General features: G+C 44.0%; 1 protein-coding gene across 4 annotated transcripts in view; it reads left to right on the top strand.

Moving 5' to 3' along the window:
• The window catches only part of GTF2I (general transcription factor IIi), a 106,870-nt gene that overhangs the window by 56,800 nt on the left and 25,018 nt on the right, over nucleotides 1-25,052 (top strand). The window contains exons 10-17 of one of the 4 annotated variants that reach the window (XM_080829786.1): nucleotides 251-307; nucleotides 2,295-2,351; nucleotides 4,208-4,270; nucleotides 11,787-11,897; nucleotides 13,559-13,624; nucleotides 17,023-17,206; nucleotides 20,303-20,361; nucleotides 21,340-21,411. In XM_080829786.1, the coding sequence (XP_080685912.1) occupies nucleotides 251-307; nucleotides 2,295-2,351; nucleotides 4,208-4,270; nucleotides 11,787-11,897; nucleotides 13,559-13,624; nucleotides 17,023-17,206; nucleotides 20,303-20,361; nucleotides 21,340-21,411 (669 nt within the window). Of the gene's footprint in view, nucleotides 1-247; nucleotides 308-2,294; nucleotides 2,352-4,207; nucleotides 4,271-11,786; nucleotides 11,898-13,558; nucleotides 13,625-17,022; nucleotides 17,207-20,302; nucleotides 20,362-21,339; nucleotides 21,412-25,052 lie in introns of all 4 variants that reach the window. The other 3 variants (XM_080829785.1, XM_080829787.1, XM_080829788.1) reach the window with 3 other exon arrangements.

Genomic DNA, 25,052 nt, shown 5'->3' with positions numbered 1-25,052 from the left:
ATGTCTGGTCATTTTCAGAATTTCGTTGGACTGTCTATAAACGAATTTATCTGAGTACACCTTTTCCATTCACTAAGACCATGAATCGACACCATTCATTTTGTCATATATTTTTTTCATTTTGCCTTTTTTTTTTGGTTCATGAAAAGGCTGTATATTCCATATCTCTCACCCAAATCTGTTTACTAAAGTGACCCAAAATATATTTTTGGGATTACTTTTGAAGTATTATCTTTGTATTCCAAAGCAGGCCCTTCCGAAACTGATGATGTTGATGACAAACTCCCCCTTTCGAAGTCTTTGCAAGGTATAACCTTTTTGCTTCCGTTTTCCCACATAACTGTTCTGATGTGATGTTCTTTATATTGCACAGACTGTGTTTTAGTATTAATATCTGTATTGTTACTTTTCTAAATGGAAAAGGAAAAAGAAAATGTATTGGCCTTTTTTTTAAACATAAATGAACTTCACAAGCAACAATTTTTCAAAACCAATTTTCCCTTTTGTGAATCTAGTAATGAATCTCGAAATGGGTACATGACACACTTTCATATTTAAGGTAAAGTACACATTTATACCTTATATCAGAATAGCCAGAAATATGGTGTTGATTGTCTAGCTAGGACTGTAAATTTTGATAAGGTCATGTTGATATTTAGTTTTTAGAAAGATCTGTGAAATACCACTTTGTAAATAAATCCCTACGTTTATTAATTGAATCCTTTTCTGGGAATTTTTGGATGGTGTGCCCGAACTTGAGGATGGTAGGCTGTTTGTGATGGCTTTTACTTCTGTCTATTCTGGCTGTGGTCGAGTAGGATCTTTTTTTTTTTTTTTTTTTTTTTTTTAAGTTTACTTTGACTGTAAATGCAATTGCTTATTTCAGATTTAAAAAAAGAACAGAAAGGACACAATCCTTGTTGACAGGCACTCTTTGTGGTATCAGCACCCTTTCCTCTGCCTCATTATCTTGCATTCCTCCGGCCTCACATTTTTTGTTTTCTTTGACTTTACAGTCAAAAGTCTCGAAGCTCCATGCATTCAGATGTTAACATTAAAGGTGTTGGGGGGGTCCACTGTGTGTTGAGAAAGCATAGTTTAAAAGTTAATTAAAGAATAAATGGTGGCTCTAGATTTATTAGCATTTTGAGCTCAGGTGAGTTTTTATAATATGGAGTAAGCGGAAGAGAACCCCAAGATAATTAGGGCCTCATAAAGCCAGACATTCAGAAACCCCAAGTATTTGACCTTAGTGTGGCTTTTTAAGTTAAAAGGTACTAGGTATTGAATGGGAGTTTTTGAAACTGTAATTGATGCTCTTTCAAAAATTAAAATAAAATGTACTTCAAACCTATGTCCGAGGGGGTCACACACCTTTAGTACAGCTTCTGAGTTCACGCACGGGGATGGCGGGGCAGATTGGATTTTGCTTCCCCTGTGTGACTTACGCTTACTCTTAGGGAATATGTTCATTGATCCACGAAGGCAGTGATTTTCAGCTTTTTCCATGTTTGCAGCTCAGACACTTAAGGACAGAGGATGGATATTCTGGGGCAGTTTGGGCAATTAATCCTAAGTGGCTCTCTGTTGTAGGTTCCTTCTTTCCTATTTATGAGTAAGCGTCTGCTCTGGTAGGATGAGCCTGTTTACCTTGTGACTGCCTAACCTGATACATTGCTTTATGTTCCAGTTTTTAGAAGCAGGCAGATTATATTACCTGAATTAAAATGCTTTTGAGACTAAAGGTAGTATCTTAAATTTAACTTACGAGTTTCCTTTTAGTACAACTTTGATTAAATAATGGGGATTGAGTTTCCATAGCTTCCGCCATTGTAAAAATGGAAAGCAGGAAACATTTCACAGCAAAACCTGAACTTGTTTGTGTAGACTTTTAATAGTCTGTGAGCAAAGATAGCATTTACTCTGATTGTGTTTCTGTGTGTGCGTCATTGACAGATGAGCATGGTACCTTGAACCATAATTGTTCTGTATCTCAAATTCCAACATCTATTAGTAATTTTATTGTGTAGTTACAGTAAATACTATTAAATCCCCAAACCTACTTAGGTTTACTTTATCTATTTACATTTTAAAATAATTTTTTGTGCTTTCAAATAGAAGTGTTACATGTCTTTTCTGAATTAGATCACATTGTTGGAATTAACTACGAAAGAATTAATCAGTTTGTATATGTCGTATGGTTAAGTGTTAAATGATTTGCACTGTTGCCTAGTTTCTCTTCTCTCAATGTAAGTTTTTACTGGTTTAGTATATGTGGTTTATTTTCTCTTTAGGAAGCCATCATTCTTCAGAAGGCAATGAAGGAACAGAAATGGAAGTACCAGCAGAAGGTTAGATATAAAGGGTTTTTTAATTTGCAGTATCTGTATTATGTTTGTTCTTTATTAAATATTACCCTTAAAACACCTTATTTGGAGCCAAAAAGGTGATTGTTACGGTATGCCTTTTTAGCCAACAGGTTTATTTTTTTTTAGTCCTAAGGTGTAATACACATATTTTACTCTACTGAGTAATAAAGCACGTGGGGATGCAAATGAAAGTGGTAAGTAAAACTCTCACGACGCAGAATGCTGCCCTTTTATCCTGATCGTCTTGTGCCATGTTAAGGATCCCTTGAGAAAGAGTGGCTTCAGTATTGCAGACCTAAAAATATGATTGGCCTCTGTTCATACTTCATTCTCAAACATATTATTTAATGGTATCATTTTTTAGAATAGAGTAGTATTTCTGTATCAGATAAATAAAGGAGGGGTTTTCTCTCTGCTTATTTTCATCCCCACACCTACCCTGCGTGGAACTCATCGTCTGTTTCCCAGCCAGTCCTCCCCGGATTGTGGCATTGAGGAAATATTTAATTGTGGTGTGGCTCTTGAAATTCTCTCAGTCCTAAGTGAAACTGTTTTCTTGCCAAATGGCTTCCTTTTTCTCAGCAGTTTATGTAGCTCCAAGATGACTGGCCTAAGGTACCTGACTCTTGTTTTAGAATTATGATTTCTCTCATAAACTGGTCATGTTGTACCTTTTTTCCCTCCTGGAATAAAACGGGAGTCTATACGATAAATTTTTATTCCTTATATGTGCTTTTTATTTAACTTTTTTAAATAAATAATTTGATTTCTACCCTCTTTTGAGGAGAGAGAGGTCTTAAGGACCCTGGAATGTTGACTAAGCTTTCCAAATTCAGTTTACGTTTCTTTTTGAGATCTTTTTACAGAAAAACCTGTGGATGATTTTTTTCTTTTTGATGTCTTACTGTGTACAGGTAATTAGATGTTTCCTCCATAACATCTGTAACAACATCTCTGTTTTAGGTAGGCGGTCCGCGTGCAACAGGGAGCTCCCTGTGTGCAGGCCACGCCGTGCCCAGGCAGTCCTCAGGCAGTCTGCGTTGCTCCGTAGTCCACAATGCTGTCATCAGATACTAGGCTTTGAAATACTTGATGTTTGAGATTTTTATGGACACAGTGTATTATGAACAGAGTTGAGTCGAACCTGGGTTCTGGTCTTTATTCCTTTACTAACAAGTGGACATGATCTTTGGCAAATCAATCAATCTCTCAACCTTTGCAAAATGAAAAGAGAGTCGATGAGAATACTCTTTAGCTGAGCTTTCTAGCACTAACATTCTGATGTACACTTGTTTTGTGTAGTAACACAGATAGAAATAAAATATCTAAGTCCCACATCAAGTTCGGGGATAGAATCCTGTGTGCCTCCGTCCCGGTCACTGTCTTGATATGAAGGTCCCCGAAGCGAAACATGGATTGTGGTTTTATTTAATGATGTAAACCACTCCTAGGATTTCTGAAAAGAGAGGGGAAATAGTAAACAAGAGAGAAAGCCTTTGTGTCTGTCCTGGCATTTTTTAGTTACAGCAGGAAAACAATAGTGACAGCATTATAATCTCCTTCTTCTAAAATCTGAGGGTTTTGAGTCCATTAATGCTCAGTGCCAGTAATTTGGTATATTATCAAATAGGTGCCCAGAGTTTCTCCTTTTTGTTTTCTCTCGTCCCTGTTTGCAATGAAAAGGGTCAGATACTGTAACCTAACAACTGTGAGCTGAATTCAAATGCCAGTAAAAATTTTCTTGTAGGCTGCTTTTGGCGTAACAAATCAGTGAAATGTTGGAACATACAGAAAGTGCTTTATAATGAATGTCATTTTAGAATTTTATTTTTTTCAAGATTCTACTCAGCATGTCCCTTCAGAAACAAGTGAGGACCCCGAAGTTGAGGTGACTATTGAAGGTTAGTTACCTAAAAGCCTTGATTCCACAAGTGTACTTCCGGTCCGAAAAGTCCTTGTCACACTCACATCGCTAAGTCTGCATCTCGTTCATTCTCAGTGGGAACGTGGGGAAAGAACCGAAGCTTATACGTGTCTCTGTGACCGACGCAGCGCAGGTCCGGGCCGCGCAGCCCGGGCCGTGGGGGTTCGAGACAGCAGCGCGGGCCGTGAGCACGAGCCGCGGCCCGCGGGTGGACGGAGCTGTCCTTCCCCGTCCCCGGGAACCAGCCATAAATGCGAGCTTAGGAGTGGTCGAGATGCACGCGAGACCAGATGTTAGAACCTGTGGTGGGGTCGTGGTGGAGGACAGCTCGCTGCCGCCTCCGTGATGGGGAAGGGCAGGTGGCGGGTTAGTTCGTCGTCCTTCACGCTTGCCCCTGGGAAGGTACGAGAGGCTCGTGCGGACTCTGGCTCTCCAAACCACTCTGGAAGCAGTAGTGACGAGTAGATTCTTAAGTAATATCTTTAGCTAAAGTGGCTTCGAACCCAGTTTCATCTTCCAAGGTTCTGCAGGAATGCAGATGAGCCAGAAGCGCGCACACCGCCAGCGGCCAGGGTCATCAGCAGGATCGCTCCCCACAGTTGCTAAGCGCTGAGCGTGCTGCTGTCTGTCCATTTCAATCACTGTCTCACGCGACTCCTCTGAGGCTCCCCCCCCCCTTACTTCTCTCCTGAGGTAAAACACTGAAGCACTGCAGTAAATTGCACTGCGTGAAGTTTCATTTACCACCACCCCCTCCCCGCCCTGTTGGAAGGTCCCTAAACTCAGGGCTGGACATCCGTTCATTGTGTCTACACGTAAAAGTAATTTTTTATATAATAAATGCACACGTATGTATATAGTGCCAAATTAGACGTTTTCAGCATCCAGCATTATGATGGGCATTTAAAATGCACGAATATCCCATTTCCAGAGGTTCCCCCCCCACGCCCCAAATAACCACATACCTTGGTACTTGCGGATTAGGGGGAGTGTTGTGTTTTTGTTTCGTTTTGTTCTTTTTTGTTTTTTTCCCTGCAACCTCACATTTCTTAATTTTCTCTCTCTCTCCTTTAATAACCTGTCTCCTCTGTCATTTAGTTATTTATCATGTTTGGCTATTTCATACTACTCAAAATGTTTGTCTTCATTGCTTCTGAAATAGAAGTTGATGGTTCTCATAATTTATTTCATACTTCATGTGTTAGTATCTCAGTATCACTTACGTAGTTCTTGTATCGTTAGTATAATTTTACTAACCTAAAAGCAATTTTGAATTGTTTGTAGTCAGCATTAAATGCTCAAATTTAATTGCTTTTTAGTTACACACCTCAGGTATCAGAGAAGGACATCTTAAGAGCACGTAAATATTATACACACTCAGAACTTTGTCCTTTATGTAGGGATAGGAAGAATAGATGATTATTAAAATAATTAGAAGTTTTTTTAAAAGATCTTTTATTTATTTATTTGACACAGAGAGATCACAAGGAGGCAGAGAGGCAGGCAGAGAGACAGAGGGAAGCAGGCTCCCCACTGAGCAGAGAGCCTGATGTGGGGCTTGATCCCAGGACCCCGAGATCGTGACCTGAGCCAAAGGCAGAGGCTTAACCCACTGAGCCACCCAGGCGCCCAAATAGAACTTTTTAATGAGAGAGCAGGAGAGCAGGGGTTGGGGAGGCACTAGAGGGGGAGAGAGAGAGAGTCTTAAGCAGGCTCCCCACGCAGCACCAGCCCGATGTGGGACTCAGTCTCATGACCTGAGGCGAATCCAAGAGGGGCGCTAAACCCACTCTGCCACCCAGGCGCCCCTAGAAGACGACTTTTCAATAGGACTGGTAACCTGGTGGATTTATGAATGCTTAAAGCAGATGAAGGCTGTTAAAATTGCTTTGAAAATAAATACTTGCTTTTATAGCCCAGCACCTTTAAAGATAATCATGAAAGAAATGGATCATGAGCCTGAAGTGTGTCAATCTTTTTGGTTTTGACACTGCGGAGGAGAGCGATGAGTGCTGTTCCCTTGAATCTCAAGACAGTGCCAGAAGTTTACTTTACCCAGCTGAATTTATCAGCAAGTAGGAGAATGTCTTCTGCTCAGCAGAGCAGGGAAATGCCAGGATTGTTTGAAGGAAGGTCAGCTGTGAGCATAACCAGGAAAGGTCAAATGAGAACCAGCATGCACGTCTGTTGGACAAGTATGTTGTGTATTTTCTCTGGAAAGATGATTGCAAAATGGTGGAAACTAGTTAAATATCAATAGTGAGAAAAATAAAATGCGGTATATCCTCATAATAGAAAAAAAGTACACAGGCATTGAAATAGGGGGGTGGTTTTTTGTTCACTTTGGTTTTAAGTAAGTGGCCTGAAAAAAAGAAATTTTTGAGATTTCTAGATTGAAAAATCCCCGCCTTTCATGAACAAAGCAGGTTTAAAAGGAGTAGTGTATCTAGAGAATGATGTTAGTTTTGTTTAGGAAAATGCTGTGCTTAAAAGAAGATAGGGACGCCTGGATGAGGCGTCTGCCTGTGGCTCAGGTCGCAGTCCCAGGGTCCTAGGACCGAGTCCCCTGTAGGGCTCCCCAACAGGGAGTCTGCTTCTCTCTCTCCCTCTGCTGCTCTCCTTGCTTGTGCTTTCTCTCTCTCACACACAAATAAATAAAATCTGCAAAGAAAAAAAGGTAAATGAAGATGATCTTACTGGCTTGGGATGACTTTTAATTTCTCCCTGTCTTTCTGGGTCTCCCAAATAGTTTATAGAAAAGAAAAAAAAAAAAGAACTTGTCATCAAATAAGTTTGTTAGTGTTTCGCACAGCACTTTTTCATCGATCTCTGTGTCTGGAATCGTGGAGACGCAAAGGGGCTCATTTGGCATTGATGCAGACGAATCATCTAGGATCATAGTCCTTAAGGCAGCTGGTGGCGTGCTTGGAGTTGTGCTGTCCCATTCGTGGGGATTCACTTGTCCTTGAAGTCAGTGGTACACATTCCCCCCTTGTGTGACTTAGGTTTGGGAAATTGCCTTAGGAATAAGGGGACCACGCCTGCCTGAATTCAGTGAACACCGTGCCCACATTTGGGGGTAAAATCAGACAGCTGCCCGGTGTTTGATGCATGCAGAGAAAATCTTCTGTCAGAATTGTTGGCACTGTCACGGGCATGGTAATACAGCGATCTTCTCTGCTTCAGTAGAGGTTCCCTGATCAGGACTTTTTTAGGGCCTCGGTCCCCCAGCCTGAGCCATTCACACATGCCCGTTGTGCTGGGGCCTGACCTCTTGTTTGTTTCTTCACCCCGGTTTTTCTTTACATTGATAGTGAAGAGATTAATCATTTAGAATTTAATCCCTCATCTTTTTAAGTAAAACTGTGTTTGAAGTAGATTTTCTCTCCTGTCCATGGAAACACGTAAAAACTTCAACACAGGGGTGCGGTTCTGCACACAGTTGGCACGTGGACGGGCAGCGGAGAACACTGTGTTAGAGCCTCAGTGGCCAGGCTGCTCGTCATCCTCTGTTGGAATCCTTTTCCGTGACTTTCATGCATAGGAGCCTCGTAAATGTCTGGCTGCTGATTGTACTCAAGGACTGCGGTTTGCAAGTACCCATTTAATCACTGCGAATACCCAGCAGTGTGTTATGTGCCTTGGGCCTGTGCGAGGTAGTGAGGGTTCAGGCGCGAACAAGGTAGGCAGGTCTACTGAGGGTTTTGATCAAGGGGAGCACCAGGTTCTGTCCTTCCCTTTGAGGAAACAGGGCTGCTTTCCGGAAGACCGAGAGCAGACCGGAGTGGAGCAAGACCACCAGCGCAGAAGGCTGCTGCTGCGTTGGGCTCCCCGGGGCAGAAAGCTGGGGCTTCTAGAACCGGGTGGAGGCTGTGGAGATAAAAGTGGTGAAGTCTGGGTATGTTCTGAAAAGAGAGTTAGTCAGTAGGCTTTGCTGTTCGTCATTGTTCAATTATTGTGCTTGGCTTAGAAATGTTACCGGCCTGTTCACAGGCTCTGGATGATTGAGTACATTTGTATTTGAGATTTTTGTGTTCTGAATATTATAGCTGCTGAAGAGTCACGTACTGAATTTCCAATTTGTTCATGTAGAAATCAGAGTTTTAGAGGAGTTGGGACCTGGATCCGTGGATGAAAACTACTGTCCATTAATTTGACATGTGGACGGTAATTCTGTGTACTTTTCGAAAGGGATAGTACCTAGTTTATTTTGATTTTTAAATGATAGGTGTCAGATTGTATGATGAAAATATTACTATTGGATTGTGTTGCAAATAAAAGTATCAGAAAATTTGTTGCATATTTTGTCAATGCATTCAGCATTCAGGATGCCATAATAAATTTTAGCTCTGAAGCCTGTGGTGTCCTGTAGGTATATTTGTAAATATGTTGCAGGGAGGAGAATGGGCTTTTAAAAATACGGATTTTGAGTAGGGACAGTAGCTGCCTTTTTTCAGGCTGCGATAGGAGCTTTGGTTAGTCCTGGTAGCGTAATACTTACTTGTTCCCACATAACAGCTTCCCCACATTAAAATATTTTGAACTTTATCTTAAAAGCTTTTAGCCTTGATGATGTAAACATTTTTAGTTTGGGCTTGAATTTGAAGCTTCCTGAAATGTGTGTCTTTTTACACAGAAGTGGTTGCTTCTAGTGTGGAAATGCCCTGATTGTTAGGATGACTGGTCGGTCTGCCAGACCTGACTTTCAGAAGAGGCCGATGCTTAGCGCTTTGTTTGATGTTTTTGCTACAGAGCAGTAAGTAATTTTTTGGCCCCTTGGGGCAAGGCTTTTGAGGTCAAGAATAACATTTTCTCATACTTGGTCACAAAAGAAGTTGCAGTTTTTTGCAGCAAAGAGTGGAAGAGACTATGGAAGTTCATAGCTGTTGCTGTGGTTTAAAACACCCAAAGATTGATGAGTAAATACATGAAGTGGGTTAGTCTTTTACTCGCTTGTGTGGTGTGATATTTTATTATCACAGATAATTAAATTCATCTCTGTTCACATGTATAGATTAAACTTACTTGTCGCTGGAGAGAAATGGGAAACCACTTTTTTTGGGGGGGGGGACCACTTTTTAATAATACCCAGTCTGCTCCGTAGCTTGTCTTGTTTGCACACACTCTCCTAGGTTTGTTTTTCTTTTCTTTCTGTTTATGGTCAGTGAGGTTACTTTTGTAAAATATGTTTATCCCACTAAATCCTTTACGTTGTAAAATAAAGCCGGACTGATTGAAGCCGACTTGACACTGAAGACAAGCTCTGGTGCCCTTTCCCCGGGCCTGGGTTTTCGAGTTTATAGTTGAGGTCAGTCTAACAGAATTGTTGGGATTCTTCGTTACTACCCTCCGGCTCTTTTGTCTTCTTAATTTTATGCTCTTTTGGTTTTCGTTTTATGTAATTTCAGTTAACGGTTTAAATGATGACCTATAGAAATAGGCTACATTAGCCCACAGGGAAAGTACTTTTGTTTTCAATGTCATTGCTTAACGTTTGTAAAGAAATTTTAACATTAAGCATTTTAAAAGGCTTTGACGCGGGGCTCCCGGGCGTTCTCCTCTTGATCTCGGGGTCATGAGTTTCAGCCGGTTCCAGCTGGGGGTAGAGATTAGTTGAAATAGAACAAAATGGTTCGACACTGTTCATAGGTGAAGTGAGTGTCTTTCATTTCACTTTATGCAGACCAGCATAAAAATGCTTGTAGGCTTCTAAAAATCTGGAATTGGAGAAAGACATTTTGGTTTTCAGTACATTTTCAGAAGGGAAGGGCAAGCGTATTAATGATACCGCGTATGTTTCCACAACTGTGTCTTTTTAGGTTGAATTTAATTACTTGATAATCTTTTATAGTGTTTGGACCATTTTTGTAACCATTTGGCCGCTAATACTTGTAGTAATTTAATAAGCCCAGAGGACATGGTCAACTTTTATTTTACAAGTAGTTTCTAATTTTAAGATCTTTTATGATAGCTTTCTTTTTTTCTGGGTTGGAGGAAGGGTTTGTGCAGTGACAGTCAACACATGAAAGCTGGAGTGTTATAAGTTGGTCATATGATACCGTTTCCCGGGATCCCCTAAATGTGGCATCATGGTCTTTCCCAGCTCATAAGTGGGTTCTAATGTGACTTAATCCAGTATTGGTGGCATTGGTGACTTTTTCTCCTGTTGGTTAGAATAACGAGCAGATGATTTCAGGCTACTAGAGTATCTGTTGGCATTAGGGGAAGAACCCAAAGTCATGAGCCACGTCGACAGCGTCCGATTGTGTTCTCTGATACCTTGAGAGAATGGCAGACAGGTGTTTCAGGCTTTGGTCTGATTCTCCCTCGATTAACATACGAAGTGCGCAGAAGTCATGTATGGTTGTTCCAGGCAGCGTCACGTATTTGGGTGGATTTGAATTTCTTGTTATCTCTTGGAGATACCGTGTTAGTTCGGTCCTAAGAGTTACACTGAGTCTGATCTCAGCTGCACTGTCAAGCGGGGTGACAAGGTCAAGTCACACAGCGTTCGTGGAGCCGGTTTCTTGAGCTGTTGAGAGGATAGTGAAGGTTATCTCAAGGAGTAACCTGTAGTATTTGAATGGCATTTTTTGGTGATTCTATAACACAGTGATTGTTTTTTTTCTATCCCCACATTGAGTTTTCAAGTAGAGATTTCTTAAAGTGATATTTTTAGTAAATTACGGATGATGTTTGAGCAGCAAAGTTACGATTGTGCCATGTGACATTTTCAGGGTTCTAGAAAAAGATGACCTTGATTGCTTTTCTCATTTTATCCAGATGTCCTTAATTCTGGCCTTAGATGAAGTTTCCTAGCAGGGTTGAGCTACAGGACATATCCATGAAGACGGTAGCATGAACTCACACTAGAGACGGCTAAAGTCTGTGTTCTGTACTTCAGTATCTGCTTGCTCATTTCTCCTGGGTTTTTTGTTGACTCTAGCATTATCTGTTTCACAAATAACGTAGCCCTGTTCCATTAATTCTGTAAGTTTTGTGTGTGTTAAAAGTGGTCGACATCCAGTTACCCCGTCCTTTGTTTATGCATGCTTGGATTTTGTATGAGCTGAAATGTTTCTCTGTTTGAGCTATATTTCCTTCCCCGTTTTGTATATATTTGTATAATTTTAGGTATCTGTCTCTCTTAAAACCTTTCTCTTGAAAGACTTGAAAGAAACTGTAGTCTTAGGACCCGAGAGGGGATGGGGGAGAAGGGACATATAGGAGGATGTAACTCAAATTAAACAAACTAAAGAAGAGGGTGTCAGGCAGAGGAAAATGAGGACTATTCAGCTGAGCACGTCCCCCGAGAGTAGGAGGACTGCAGGTGTCACTGGGAAGGCGTAGGCCAGAAATGACCGCAGAGAAGTGCTGACTGCGGCCGCCAGCGGGCGTAAAGGCCCCCGTCCTCTGAATGTTGAGAATCGAACAGACAGTAGCCGGAGCTCACTCAGACTGTTCCTCCAGTGATGACAATTCTCTTTTTCAAGATGATGATTATTCTCCACCTACCAAGAGACCAAAGAGCAGCGAGCCCCCCCAGCCGCCCGTCGCGGAGCCTGCCAATGCCGGGAAGCGGAAAGTGCGGGAGTTCAACTTCGGTAGGTTCCGCCGCAGAGACACACCCCTTTCCTTTCTTGCCTTCCAGACTTTGTCTGTTTCCCCTAAGACTTAGAGCCGCTCGCCCGCGAGTGTGTCTGTGTGTCTGTGTGTGTCTGGGGGCGAGACGGGGGAGATGCTTTAAAACCGTTACTGCCTTTGATTCATTCTAACGTGAGGAGGACCAGGGCAGGTTGAAGCGCGCCCACGGATGCTCTCGAAGCGGAGGGTGCGCTGCCCAAAGCACCAGCCGGCCCGTCTTCCGATGTTAAGTACAGTGAATAGACTTCGAATCAGTGTTTTGATGACTCTGTAATTAAGTCGTTTTTCTTAGCTTTAAAACCTTCCTAATTTAAGATCTATTTTACGCTTCGATTTTTCTTGTTCTGTGTAACTGCCAGCAGTTACTCTAACCCAAGCCCCAGTGGATGGTGTATCTTTTTGAATGGACTAAATAGAATGTCAGTGGAGCAGATTATGTGCAATCCATATTTTGGATAGGTAGAACATTTAACGTCTACACTTTCTAAATAGCTTTTTGGTATTTTAATTTGTTGTAGTCGTAAATATTGGATATAAGTTGGATTTTTTTATAGATAGTAGTACGTTTACATGTATTTCTTTCTTTTCTTTTTTTTTTTAATTTTATTTATTTATTTGACAGACAGAGATCACAAGTAGGCAGAGAGGCAGGCAGAGAGAGAGAGGAGGAAGCAGGCGCCCCACTGAGCAGAGAGCCCAATGCGGGGCTCGATCCCAGGACCCTGGGATCATGACCCGAGCCGAAGGCAGAGGCTTTAACCCACTGAGCCACCCTACATGTATTTCTATTCCTTAGCACTCAATGATATGTAAATACTGATTTCCACAACTTGGGTTTTAGACGGTTTCCTGGATGACCTTGGACAACACCTCTTTTTGCCTCCATTTTATACTGTTCAGTTAGACTAGTCTTTTCTGACCTTCTTAGACATTCTCAGGCTAAAAAGAAGGTACTCAGTGTTTTGAAAATAAACTTTATTTTTCTCAAATTTTTATACTTATTGAGGTAATCTATACCTCTGTGTGGGGCTTGAACTCACAACCCCAAGATCAAGAGTTGGACATTCTTCTGATTGAACCACCAGGTGTACCTTGAAAATAAACTTTAAAAACATCTCTTAAGGGGCACCTGGGTGGCTCAGTGGGTTAAAGCCTCTGCCTTCGGCTCAGGTCATGATCCCAGGGTCCTGGGATCGAGCCCCACATTGGGCTCTCTGCTCGGCAGGGAGCCTGCTTCCCCCTCCCTCTCTGCCTGCCCCTCTGCCTACTTGTGATCTCTCTCTGTCAAATAAATAAATAAAATCTTTTAAACAAAAACAAAAAAAAATCTCTTATAATCTCTCATTGGACCAATTCTGAGCAGGACAATTCTTAAGAAATGCTTAAGAAAGCAGTGAAATAACATATTATTTGGATTATTAAAAATTAGAATGTGCGGCTTTTGCTCTTGGTTGGGGTCATGAGTTCAAGACTCATTTTGGGCGTAAAGATTACTTGTAGAAGAACAATTAGGATGTATTACGTGGAAAAGAAGCCACTAGACGGTGGGTCACTGTAATGTCATCGTGCCCCCAAACAGGGGTTTAGTGTTCAGATGTAACTGGAGCTCTCTCTGTTTCAGAGAAGTGGAACGCTCGGATTACCGATCTGCGGAAACAAGTGGAAGAGCTGTTTGAAAGAAAATACGGTAGGTCTAAGCTCAGAAATTCTTGCACTCGTTTGTCGATGAGCCTTTCAGCAGTGGGGTTGCTGTTCACCCAGAGTAAGAGAGTTCACTTCTCTCAGTGACGTTACCGGTCCCTCAGGCTCGGGGAGAGCGCCCGTTCGGGTATTAGAAACCTTGTCTCCTAGATCACGTGAAGCTCCGGGAAAGTTTTCTTCTCGGATGACCAGTTAGCGTTTCTTTCAACCCTTCACCGTGCTCCTCTGGGAGTTTATTTACAAGTGTTTTTGAAAAGTCCCAGAACTTGGAGATCGGATTGAAGATGAGCTTCTTCATAATAGTCTTTTTTTCATCTGCTCAGTTGAGTCCAGTATTCGTCTTGTGTCCTTATTTTCTGGACCACTGATCGAACTGAATTCTCGTCTCCTTTTATTATTCTATCCTACATCTGCCTTTAGATAGTGATCAAAAAGACAAGTACCATGTTACTACCAGTTGGTATGTATTACCTAAAGTAGGTAACACCTAAAAATAGCAACCTTCTTTGAACTGTGTTTTTATTTGGAGGATTCTTTTTTTTTTTTTAAAGATTTTATTTATTTATTTGACAGACACAGCGAGAGAGGGAACACAAGCAGAGGGAGTGAGAGAGGGAGCGGGATGCGGGGCTCGATCCCAGGATCCTGGGACTATGCCCTGAGGCGAAGGCAGACGCCTAATGACTGACCCACGCAGGCACCCCATTATTTGGAGGATTCTTAACTTTGCAGTGGACTAACAGTCTAGAAAATGGGCTGATGACACTGAATTTTCACTTGAAAACCATATTTTTGGAGTGCTCTCCCACATCACTGAGTTTCTGTGGGTGAAGTTCTTCTAATTTTTTTTACTTTTTTATTTTTTTAATTTTTTTAAAGATTTTATTTATTTATTTGACAGACAGAGATCACAAGTAGGCAGAGAGAAGAGGAAGCAGGCTCCCCGCTGAGCAGAGAGCCCGATGCGGAGCTCGATCCCAGGACCCCGGGATCATACCCTGAGCCAAAGGCAGAGGCTTTAACCCACTGAGCCACCCAGGTGCCCCTGTGGGTGAAGTTCTTAAATGATAGACAACACTGGCATTATTTACTCAGCTTGAAGAGGCGGCTCCTATACCATTTTTCACGGATGACAGCCGACCCCTTCGTGAACATTTGGAAGGAGAGTAAATTCAGTAACAAATTCAGTAACTTCTCCTTAAGGCTCTCCTAGTAGCCTTCCTCTTTGGTAGCCGTAGCGTTTTCCCTGTGATCTTACTTGGTCCACTTTAACGCAGAAACTTCCAGAACTTGTTCTGTATTCGGCACTGTTCCGTTGCTGGTAAGGCTGCAGGCCCTGGGGACAGAATGCGGGGCCCTTTGTCTTCGTGCTCTCTGAGGCTGTGTTAGGGAGATTTGATAACATAGACAGTGTAGTGTCTGTAATAGGTGGCCCCTTAAGTACATGGTGCTTGTTGTTTATACTTTCCTTACTATATACTTACTGTAGTACTGTTTAGAGTAAAAGTAATTTACTGTTAGAACAGTTTTTACAGATCTCAGTGCTTCTCATAAAGGAAAACAAAATTTATGTTTTTGCTTTTGTTTTGATGGTGGTTTATCTCATTGTTTTGCATATAAGATAACAGTGTTTTCCCAACTATTGTGAGAGTATAAGAACAGTACTCACCTTTCACAAATGGAAACAATTTTGGGGCGTCTGGGTGGCTCAGTGGGTTAAAGCCTCTGCCTTCGGCTCAGGTCATGAAATCGGGGTCCTGGGATCGAGCCCCTCATCGGGCTCTCTGTCCAGCGGGGAGCCTGCTTCCCCCTCTCTCTCTCTCTCTGCCTGCCTCTCTGCCTATTTGTTCTCTCTCTCTCTCTCTCTGTCAAATAAATAAATAAATCTTAAAAACAAAAAAAACCAAATGGAAACAATTTTAATAGTGATAGCCTTGGGGGAAGATGTCTTTGTTACATGACTCGGATTTTCAGCAGCAGCGTGTCAACAAAGGATATTAATGTAACCGGTACTAATGTGTACGCGGTCCCCCGAAACGTCAGTACCCGCACTCCTGGTTCACCAACAGACGTAGACATAAAGTACTAGGGAGAAAGGGTGGCTGTTCTGAGGGAGGGCGATTCCTGGGGGAGAAGGAGGGAGCACGGGGAGGCCGCCGGAGTCCGTCCTGCTCTGGGTCTTTGGGGCCCTGGCCAGGTCCGTAGCTCACCTGCTGTCCTTGCGGCGCACCCGCTGGAAGGCTGCTTCCGTGGCGCGGCTGTGCTGGGGAAGGAGAAGTCTGGAAGGATGTGGGCGTCTGCCCTGTGGTGCTGGAACGTCTGCTGTCGTTGCCTCCGCCGCAGAAGGTTTAACTGCGGAATTTTGATGGTGTCTGCGAATGTGCCTCTGTTGGGGACGAAGTTAACCGATGCTTTTTCTAAAAACCTTTTTGTGATGAAAATTTCCAAACAGAAGTAAACGGTGTGGAGACCCTCCGAGGATCCGTCACACCATTTTCCTTCCTGCGCGCTCTCTCCTGTCCCGCCTCTCTTTGATGCAAGCGTGATTTAAAACTGCCGTGTCCCAGCCGTCCTGTCACTTCAGCTCTGAGAAGTCCGCATTTCAGAAGGGGGAGCTGAAGGGGCCTGGCTGGCTCAGGCAGGAGAGCCGGCGACTCGTGCTCTGGGGGTCGTGGGTTCAGACCCCCCGTCAGGTTGAAGGCTTACTTGAAAACAATGCAAAATCGGGAGCTGGGTGGTGGGAGAGAATCATCTTGATGTCAGTTCCATCATCACACCTGAAAACACGGCGTGTAGTGCCCGTGATTCACATGGTGCCCTGTTGTTTAGAGAGTCTGACCCTTTGTAAGTTGTTTGATAAAATCGCTCAGGTCTTCTCGTTATATGGGAATCTGGAGACTCCCCGTGCTTTTGACCTTTTGCAGCTACTGCCTTATTTTACCTTTGGACAGATAAATTGTAGCAGAATCTTTACAATTCAGGAAAATCCTCTGCTTCTGTTATTTCATTAAAAAAATCCCTTTTTACACCAGTGTTTATCATTGAAAAACACTACTTGTCTTCCTGTCTAGCTGCTGTGAACTGGTATGTTTTTCTGTATTGTACATTCTTTAAATTTCAGTAGAACGTCTGGCTGCATCTGCATTACCCCCCAATAATGCATTATTTGATTGCGGATTCGGTTGGAGTACCTGCATCGTTGGTGGTCTTTTTCTTTTAGTTCCTTTGTATTGCTTTTCTTATGATTCAGTTAAAGTAAACAGAAGCAAAAATAGAGTTAAAAAAGTTACAGAGCAGTACGTATTCAATTACTCTGTTGTACATACTGTGTGGTTAATCCCTGTCTCAATTAATGATTTTTCCTTTCTCTTTTTTTCCTTAAAGCTCAAGCTATAAAAGCCAAAGGTCCTGTGACGATCCCATACCCTCTTTTCCAGTCACACGTTGAAGATCTTTATGTAGAAGGACTTCCAGAAGGAATTCCTTTTAGAAGGCCATCTACTTACGGAATTCCTCGCCTTGAGAGGATATTACTGGCCAAGGAAAGGATTCGTTTTGTGATAAAGAAGTAAGACACTCTTTGTCTTTGTTCTTTTTTGGTGCACCTTTTTATACTGTTGTCAAATGTTCATTAATCTCCAGGGCTGTATTTTAATTAAATTTTGAGTTATATATTATTTTATTTACCACATTTCAGTGTGTTTCTGTGGACAGGATTTTCTTAGTCATGTCCAGACTTGGCTTCTGGAACGTGAATATTTGCCCACGTGTGATTGACGTAAAGCTGTTAGTCTTGTTCTCCAGTTCTCTGCTGAGTCTCCGGAAGAAAGGAATAGAGGATTAATGTATCAGTAAAATATTTTTAAAAAGCAGTACCAATCGATCCCAATAAACAGTGTCTTGTTTTTAGGTCTGCATTTTTTTTTTTAAGATGTATTTATTTATTTGGGGGCGGGGATCTCAAGCAGACTCTGCGCCGAGCAGGGAGCCTGACCTGGGGCTCAAGTCTCACGACCCTGAGGTCATGACCTGAGCCAAAACCAAGAGTTGGGCCCTCAACCGCCTGAGCCACCCCGATGCCCCAGATAGAGACTTTCTGACATGGAAAGGGTGGGGGAGCAGTTAGGATCTGCGGCAGTAAGGGACAAAAGCCCTCATCAGTGGACTTCACGCAGTAGAGTGCTTACCTCACGAGGGGGTCAGAGGTGGGACACTTCAAACTGGTGTGTGGGGCTCTCCTTCGCTCCTCCAGATCCTTCCTTCCTTGTGCTCCTGGTTTCCTTAGACCAGTAGCGTGCCGCATGCTGCCATTACAGTGCTCATTCCTCAGCCAGGCACAGGCTTGAGAATGATAAGCCATTAGGGGTTTAGACCAAGCAGTACTCAGGCCCCAAGGAGCGGCAATAGGTTTGCTTCTGCTGAAAGACAGGGCTTTTTTCTTTTCTTTTCTTTTTTTTCTTTTCTTTTCTTTTCTTTTTTTTTTTTTAGGATTTTATTTGTTTATTTGACAGAGCAAGACACAGCGAGAGAAGGAACACAAGCTGGGAGAGTGGGAGAGGGGGAAGCAGGCTCCCTGCTGAGCAGAGAGCCCAATGCGGGGCCCGATCCCAGCATCCTGGGATCATGACCTGAGCCGAAGGCAGAGGCTTTAACCCACTGAGCCACCCAGGCGCCCCATGGCTTTCATTTTAAGTCCTTCTGTTGTGAATGAGTCTTTCTGAACTGTGTGTATATTATAACTGATTTTTAAACTTTTTTCCTGAGATCTCTTGAACTATAAATTAAGGGAAATGAAAGTCGTGGAATTAGGGACTCCTGGGTGGTGGAGTCGGTTAAGTTTCTGACTCTTGGTTTCTGCTCAGTCCTCCCTTGGCTCTGCACAGTCTGCTTAAGAGTCTCTTTCTCCCCCTCTCTCTGCCCCCTGCCCCTGCGCGCATTCGCTTGCTGTCAAATAAAATAAAGCTTAAAAAAAAAAAGTGAAATAACAGTATTTATCATTTGCTGAAGTATTCAACTTCCTTACTTTGGGAACACTCTGGACCTGCTAAAAAAAATGGGAATCTAACAACCACTTTGGTCAAAGATTACAGCCAAGCGTGCTTGCATCTGTGTTGGTATTCAGTAAGGGGATGACAGCTTTTAAGATTTAACTAAGCATGAAAAAGACCCAAGAGGTACCTGAGGATAACGAGTGAGCTGTCCTCCCCAGAGAGGAACTTGTTGCAAATAAATTTTTAGTTGCGAGATCTAATGGACTCTCGAAATTGAATTGTCAGCTAAATGGGCTTGCTCTAAAACTCTGACGCTCGCCAAGGACCATGAGTAAGGATTCCCCTCCCCCTACACATTGCTACACGAATAAGTTTGTTTTAAGAAAACTCTTGTGCGCTGTCATTTTATTCAATTGTGCTTTTAATATTAGAGGCTTGAAATTCATTTTTTAAATAGCAAAATAAAATACAGAATTAATTTTATAGTTTTATATAGAGAGAGAATTTTTATATAGGGAGTTTATTATATATATTTTTTAACATATATATTATTGCTAGTATTTGCTAACCTTAAAGTGTATAAAACTGTTTGGATGTTGAAGTGTTAATGCAAGCCTGCCGTGGGATACTTCATGCCGCACATCCTGTTTCAAGTTCTTCCAGTGCACTTAGTTATAGTTGCGGCAAACCCTCTTTTTCATTGAGAGAGACTTTTTTTTTTAAGATTATTTATGTATTGGAGAGGGTGAGGAAGCACAAAGTGGGGGCGGGGCGGGGGGACAGCAGAGGGAGAGGGAGAAGCGGGCTCCCTACAGGGAGGCGCCATCCCAGGACTCTGTGATCATGGCCCGAGCCGCAGGCAGACCCTTAACTGACTAAAGCACCCAGGCACCCCTTGAGAGGGACTTGTAAGCCCTTCTTTAATGGTTAAGGTGTTTCATCTTGATGGATGTATTTTGTTTTAGAAGGGTAATTCTACAGAGTTTAGCAGATGTTTTATTTATCGCTCATTAATACTATTTAAACACTCTCTGTAACCATTGATTCAGTCCTGTGCTAGTTTCCAGCTTTTCTGAGATGGCTGTTAACAGGGTCATTCTTGTCTCTGACCCAGTCTCCACCCCTACCAACATCCTCTCACTTCAGTTCAATACACCAAAAAGGAGTGATGGGCTATATAAGTTAGATGGTGAAAATTCTGTGATCTAGAAATTATGTTTTCTGGGCAGTTTTATAGCATGAAATAAAAAAACATGTAGTCTGTCTCACAGATGTGTTAGTATTGAAATATAGTTAGGACTTTTTTAACCGATTTATAGATGTGTTGAAGTGAGGTAGTCTTGAGTATAAAGTAAAATTAAAGGATGTTATTACAGAGTCTCGTGGTCCCTTCTTTGGCTGTTATCAGGTATCTTTTGGTTGGTTGCAAAGGGAACTCTTTCTGTGACGGATACATGCTCCAAGATGCACCCTATGAAGCAATTTGCAGTTACCGTTTGGTTTGATGACTCTCTAGAGATCTCCGGAGATGGGGGTTTAATTGCACCCAGCAGTTCAGGTGGTCTCTTCTTTTTAAAGCCGGCCCTCGCGACTGAGGTCCCATAAGTACTAGTAGTTGCTACTTTTGCTGGATCTTACCTGGTAAACACTTGGTACTTTTTCTCACCTTGCAGACACGAACTTCTGAATTCAACACGGGAGGACTTACAGCTTGATAAACCAGCGTCCGGAGGTAGGTCTCCAGTCTTGTTTCAGGCTGTGAGTCATAGTAGGGTCCCTGGCCGGCTCAGTCGGTAGAGCGCGCAGCCCTTGATCTCGGGGTCGGCAGTTCAAGCCCCTCGTTGGCCGTAGAAGTTACTTAAAAAAGTATGTCAAATCACAACATCATATACAAGAAATACACAATATTGAAATAATACCCTCTGTTCTCTAGAAGGATGAACTCGGGTTCTTCCTACTAATCCATTTTAAGTAAGTACAGACGTCATGCTGCTGGGCAGACAGAGAGAGCTAAGCTCGTCCACTTCTGAGACACAAAGTCTGTTACTTGGCATGGTGGATCAGTGTATCACCCACGTCTGCGTGAGTCACCTGAGTCCTCCCTCGTCATTGTCCACAGGACATAAGAGGGCTGACTTCTTAGAACATAGAGCCGTGGGTATCATCACTTGTCTGGGAGACGCATTTTGGAGAAACACACTTGCGACTTGTTCTCTTACTTCTGTCGGCTCTGGAGGCCTAGTGATGTAGGTGGAAAACGGGAAGCCTGTCACTGAGGGTTGGCGTGATGGAGAGCTTGCCAGCGTCATCCCGTCCCTCCGTTTACCATCGCGGAGCTCGCCCGCCGGCTGCCGCTCAGGGGCCGGAGCTCTGCTCTCTCCCAGCTGTGGTCCTGACGCTTGAGCTGTGAAATCACGCCTCATTCCTAATTTCCATTTTGCCATCCTTTCATCTGTTGTTGTTCTTTCTAGTCGGTGTCAGCACTGTTTTTAAGAAACACATTCTGAAATCTTAAAAAGAACAGGAGAGCCTGGCTGGCTCAGGCAGTGGAGGGGCGACTCCTGCTCACTCAGGGTCGCGAGTTCAAGCCCCACGTTGGGTGTAGAGATTGCTTAAATAAATAAACTTTGAAAAAAATCATACTGCTTAATTGACCTGGTTTAGTAATGCGACCAGTTTGAGAACGTTTGTGTGTTTGTTCTTCTTGCAGTGAAGGAAGAATGGTATGCCAGAATCACTAAATTGCGAAAAATGGTAGATCAGCTCTTCTGCAAAAAATTTGGTAAGTCTGATTTCCCCCACGACTGAAGTATATTACAGAGTGAGTTTTCCAAATTTTGCTTTTAAGAAAGTAAATACAGTGAAATGATACACCTTGTTTCCTTTTTTCCCCTCTTTAAAAAAAATCCGTTAACATATAATGTATTTATTAGTTTCAGAAGAAGAGGTCAGTGATTGATCGGTCTTACACAACACCCAGGGCTCATTGCATCACGTGCCTGCCTTCGTGCCCGTCGCACAGTTACCCGTCCCCCCGCCCCTGTACTCCAGCAGCCCTCAGTTTGTTTCCCGTGATTAAGACTCTTTTATGGTTTGTCTGACTCTGATTCCGCCCTCCCTTCCCCCATGATCCTATTTTGTTTCTTAAATCCCACATATGAGTGAGATCCTACGAGAGTTGTCTTTCTTTGGTTGATTTATTTCACTTAGCGTAATACCCTCTAGTTCATCCACATCGTTGCAAACGGCAAGATTTCAATTTTTTGATGGCTTGAGTAGTATTCCATTTTGTGTGTGTGTGTGTGTGTGTGTGTGTGTGTGTGTGTGTACACACACCACTTCTTTATCCACTCATCTGTCGATGGACACCTGGGTTCTTTCCACAGTTTGGCTGTTGTGGATGTTGCTGCCATAAACATTGGGGTGCACGTGCCCCTTTGGATTCCTACATTTGTATTTTTGGGGTAAATCCCTAGTAGTGAAATTACTGGGTCATAGGGTAGCTCTTAAGGAACCTCCATACTGTTGTCCACAGTGGCTGTACCTGTTTCCATTCCCAGCAGCAGCGTAGGAGGGCTCTCCCCTTTCCCCGCAGCCTTGCCAGCATCTGTCTTTCTGGATTGTTTCTTTTCAGCCATTCTGACTTTTCTTTCATTGGTGAATATTCATATGTTAATCATGCAGAGTTGTGGGCCCCTACCGAGGGGAGGGGGCCGTACGGTGGAAGCACGAGCTCTTTTCCTGAGTGACTCTGACCCAGTGTTGCTGGGACAGCGCCAGGCCCCTTGCAGCCCAGGAGTCCCTTGTCTTTGGCCCTTTCCGTAGCGCTTGGTGTGGCTTTCTGTAGCGCTTGGTGTGGCTTTCTGTAGCAGCAGGCCTGGGTCCCAGCCTGTCCCTGAGGGCTGGTAATCCAAAAACGGGGTGTGCCCCCCCCCCCCGTTCTCTTGTTCCCTGGCCTTGCCGGCTCGCGTCCCCAAACACGTCACCGTACTTCGGTTTGGCTTGTCGCTGCGGAATCTCTTGTTACCCTGGGCCACTCCGCCCGGCTATGTCGTGCTTCTCAACAGCCTTCAACTGGGCTGTGTTTCTTCTTTTTCTTGTTTTCACGGTTACAAACCATTTATACGGACAGTTTCGAGCTTGGCTGGCTCTTGGTTTCTTCCCATGTCACTGGTTGTCTTTTTCGTTCTTGATGGCACCTCCCTCTAGTTCAGTCTGCGCTGGAGTGCTGCCTGGCGGCTCCGTCCTGAGTCCGATGCCTCCTTCCCTGCTGGGCTCTCTCGGCAGCCAGTCCGTCCCATCTCATGTCGCAAACATAGTACCGTGATTCACTATTTCCTGATGGCTTTTGCATTTAAGCTGCTAGCCCTGGACATTCTCATTTGACATTCTCATTTGGCCTGTTTGGTACCTCTGCCAACTTCATGTGTCCGAATTAGCATCTTTGTCCCCCTCTGTAACAATGTTCCTTTCCCCAACCATCCAGGGAAACCACCCTCTCCCCTGCTGTCCTAGCCAGAGCCCTGGGAGTCACCCTGGGTTTCTTGATTCTCACAAGGCCTCCTGCTGACCGGACTTACAGCTCAGCCCAGATCCTACCCTTTTCTTCTTTGCTGCAGTCTCTCACCCTGTCAGAGCTGGTGCTACAAAGCCGATAGGTTTTAATATCATTAGAAACACAAGTTCCTTTTCTGTTTTCTACTCCACGGCCTCCGTTTGTTCTTGGAATGAACCCCACAGTCCCTGCTCGCGGCCACCCTGCTTCTAATGTCACCTCGTGGACTGTCCCCCGGCTCACTCCGGACCGACTCTAGTGACTGTCTCCTTGTCCTTTAATTTTCAAAGGTCCAGCCCTCGTGGGGAGTGTTGCCTTGCTGGGGCCTCATGTTTTTGTGCCTCTCCTTTTCGTCTATATCTCAGTTCCAGTGCGGCCGCATTGGCCAGGTCCTCACTGGAAGGCCCATCTGCCGCACGCCACGGAGCACATCCTGTCTCATCCCATTTTCATTCCTCAGAGCACGGATGGGGGTCTTCTGCCTCCCCCTACAACGCCAGCCAAGATCTTGGCGTCTTGCTGCTGCTAGAATTGTGCTTAGTGCTGGAGCAGGTGCTGTCCTGATACTTGGGGAACAGGCTTGTGTCACGGGCGTGTGTGCGGGCGGCCTCGTTCCATTATGTCATGGAGAAGACCAGAGGCTGTCCTGAGCGCCCCAGCTGCCCCACGCGAGGCAGGCTGCGTGGAGGGCAGTGTGGCTGGCCGGCACGGACAGTCCCAAGGACCGCAGCGTTTCTTCCTGCTCTGCGGGAGAAGCCATTTGAGTTTTACCGCCAAAAAAGCCAAGTCTCCTGGCCGATGATTCTGACTTGCCCCGTGGTTGCCGAGAGAGGTGTGTGACACTGGGTGTTAGACGAAATAAACCAGCTGTTGGGGACCTCTCGGATGGCAGCTGCGAGCTTAGGTCATTGGTGATCTGTTGTCTGCAGAATCCGTGCACTTGCTGTTGACTGTGCGCTGGACCTGGCAGTGGAGGCATTGGGGAGAAGTCTGAGTTTTAAGTATTTTCTCCTCGTCCCTGTCCTCGACTACCCAGTATGAATGCAGGGCCTTACTGACAAGTTCTGTCCTCCTAGCATGTCTGGTCAAAGATCAGCTAATGAGCAGGAAACCAAACTGTCTTCCCCACTTTAAAGGTCACTGTATTTCCGAGGCATTTAGTGAAATGAGTCAGATGGAGGAGGCCGCCATAGCGTCATCAGAGCCCAAGGGTGTCTGCACGAACAGGTTTAAACTTTTCCCTCCCGTGTGGTTCTGAAAGTTGAACTTAGGAAGAGAGTCGGCCAAACCTGTTGGCACCACTGATGCTTGCCATGCAAGCAGACGTTGGCCTTGTGGAAAGAAGAGGCTGTGTGAATGTTCTCATTCACAGAAGAGGGAGCCAGTGGAAAATGTTCTGGCCTCGTGTCGGAGCTAAGAAAATAGGTAAGAGCTTACCTGTCACTACATTAGAAACAGTAAAAGTCTGGTTCTTTGTTTTTGCTCATGGCCTTGGGTGAGTCTAGGACTGTAAGTACCGTAGAGAGGGTTGCTGCTTCCTCTAAGGTTCCTAAAAGGGAAAGGGGAAAGCTTACATTTTTGTAAGTGTCAAACATCATAAGTCTAGAAGGTTCCACTGGTTCACCAAAATAGTTGTAGGCCTTCTGCACCTGGGCGCCAGGTGCTGAGAACGCGGCAGAGCAGAAGGCAGTGGGGCGCCCCCAGACACCAGGGGGAAGGTACAGGGCAGAGCCGCAGAGCCTCGGTGAGTATGAAGTATCCAAGGGTGGCGTGGGGTCTGGGGACAGGAGGGGACGGGGGAGCGAGGGGGCTTGTTTTCTCTAGAGGAAGCCTCCCTGGCGATCAGCTTTCGCAGCTGACCTTCCATT

This window comes from Martes martes, assembly GCF_963455335.1.
Source record: "Martes martes genome assembly, chromosome: 18".
NCBI lineage: Eukaryota > Metazoa > Chordata > Mammalia > Carnivora > Mustelidae > Martes > Martes martes.
This window is presented reverse-complemented; position numbering and strand designations above follow the sequence as displayed.